This window comes from Emiliania huxleyi (genome assembly GCF_000372725.1).
Source record: "Emiliania huxleyi CCMP1516 chromosome Unknown EMIHUscaffold_164, whole genome shotgun sequence".
Classification (NCBI taxonomy): Eukaryota; Haptophyta; order Isochrysidales; family Noelaerhabdaceae; genus Emiliania; species Emiliania huxleyi.
Genome location: NW_005200941.1, coordinates 214,486 through 216,235, shown reverse-complemented (window position 1 = coordinate 216,235; position 1,750 = coordinate 214,486). Strand labels below are relative to the sequence as shown.

At 62.6% G+C, this 1,750-nt stretch overlaps 1 protein-coding gene across 1 annotated transcript; it reads left to right on the top strand.

Moving 5' to 3' along the window:
* Window positions 1-362: 362 nt before the first annotated feature.
* EMIHUDRAFT_230519 (hypothetical protein) lies at window positions 363-1,532 on the top strand (the record flags this gene model as incomplete). The annotated part of the gene is made up of 3 exons (XM_005785095.1): window positions 363-380; window positions 476-1,378; window positions 1,473-1,532. 3 exons carry the CDS (start codon window positions 363-365, stop codon window positions 1,530-1,532), a joined length of 981 nt encoding a protein of 326 aa, XP_005785152.1.
* Between the last annotated feature and the right edge of the window lie 218 nt (window positions 1,533-1,750).

Below are 1,750 nucleotides of genomic sequence, written 5' to 3'. Positions count from 1 at the left end.
ATAGCCTAATAGGCCCTATGGGGGTGTGAACAAGCGGGAATTTCCGAGGGAATGTCGGGAGATGAGTTACAAACTCCTCTGCGCGGTGGCACGACTCAAAGAATAAGAAAGACGGCGTCATCCAAAGAGAAAACACTGTGCAAAACACCCAAAACCAGAGGGATGCACTAACCTTAGTTGAACAGGCATTCCCGTCCTCCCAACTTTGCTCGCGTCGGCGCCGCCGAGCGCTGCACGGAGAGCATATTCACTGACCACCAACGACAGGTGTGCGACTACGCGCTCGTCTACGCGGAGAAGAAGAACGACGGCGACGCGCCGAGGAGAGCCGGTCGGGCGAGGAGAAGGCCGCCTTCGGTCGCATGCTGGAGAACACGATGGTGAGCACACGCCGACCCCTCGCCCCTTCCCCTGATAGGATAGCGCCACAACATGCACCGCTCTCACGGCACATTGGTTTTGCATTCTGCATTAGGACCTCTGGTACACGCACGCCTCGGTCACTGTCGTGCTGCTCACGCAGCTGCCCGACGAGCTGCCCGCCGGCTTTGACCGAAGCCGGACCTACGACGCTCGCGGCTGGACGACATTCGAGCGGTGCTCCGCAGAGCTGGGCGCAAAGCCCGCCTGTTTGGGCTTTGCCAAGTGGAAGCTCGTCATCGACGTCGCCAGCGACGACGGCGGCGCTCAGCGGCGGCTCCCCGCGACTCCGGAGCGCATGGCGAAGCTGCTCGCCGCTTGCCGCTTCACCAACGGCGCGGACTCGTCGACCGTGCTGACGCTCTACGAGAAGACGGCGAAGGCAGTGCTGGGCACCGTCGAGAAGCTCGACTACAGGGGTTTGCCGATCGTGCGTGGCGACGCGTGGACTAGCCCGGCGCTGTTGGCGGAGGCGCTGAACTATTGCGAGAGCCTCCGGTACCTCGGCTTAGGAGGGGCGCGCCTCGACGACGAGGGCGTGGCGGAGCTTGCAGCAGGGCTCGAGGATGGCGCGCTCCCGGCGCTTGAGTCCCTCATCGTAGCGTCAAACCGCTACGGCGCGCGCGGCGTCGGCGCGCTCTGCGGCGTGTTTCATCGCGGCGTGGCGCCGACTCTGCAGACACTCGCCGTCGGTTTCACGCCTATTGGAGATGAGGGAGCCGCGGCGCTAGCTACGGCGCTGGCGACGGGCAAGCCGTCCCATGCGCTGGTCTTGACGTTCTGCGACGTGGGTGACGAGGGCGCGATGGCTGTCGCGGCTGCCCTCCCGGCCGCGGGTCAGGGATTTCGCGTGACCGCCATGTGGAATCCGATCGGTCTCACGGGCCAGGCGGCACTACTAGAGGCGCTCGAGACGAAGCACGGGCCGCAGCTGGGGCATGCGCTAGCGGTGATGCAGGTTAGCTTGCTTCCCATGTCGACCTCGCTCGTGCGCGCGTGGGGGCGAGGCTGGCGCCGTGTGGAAGAGAGCGGCCGAGTCATCATAATATGAGGGCAACCAAGCTCCAAGGCGCAAGGCCAAGGCGCAAGGGCAAAAGGGGGGGCGAGAATAATTTTTACAGAAGGTAAGGAAAGGTAAGGAAAACTTCTCCACACACACGAGGTGGTCACACTGTCGCTTACGCCTACCATAAACCCACGATAAGACTGCTCGACGCTGCGGATCAGCCCCAGTGCCCCTCCCAACCGTACAAAGGCTGCGGTGATTGATAGTATACAGGTAGGTAGGTAGAAAGGTGTATACACAAGCAACCCAAACACGTCGAAAGAA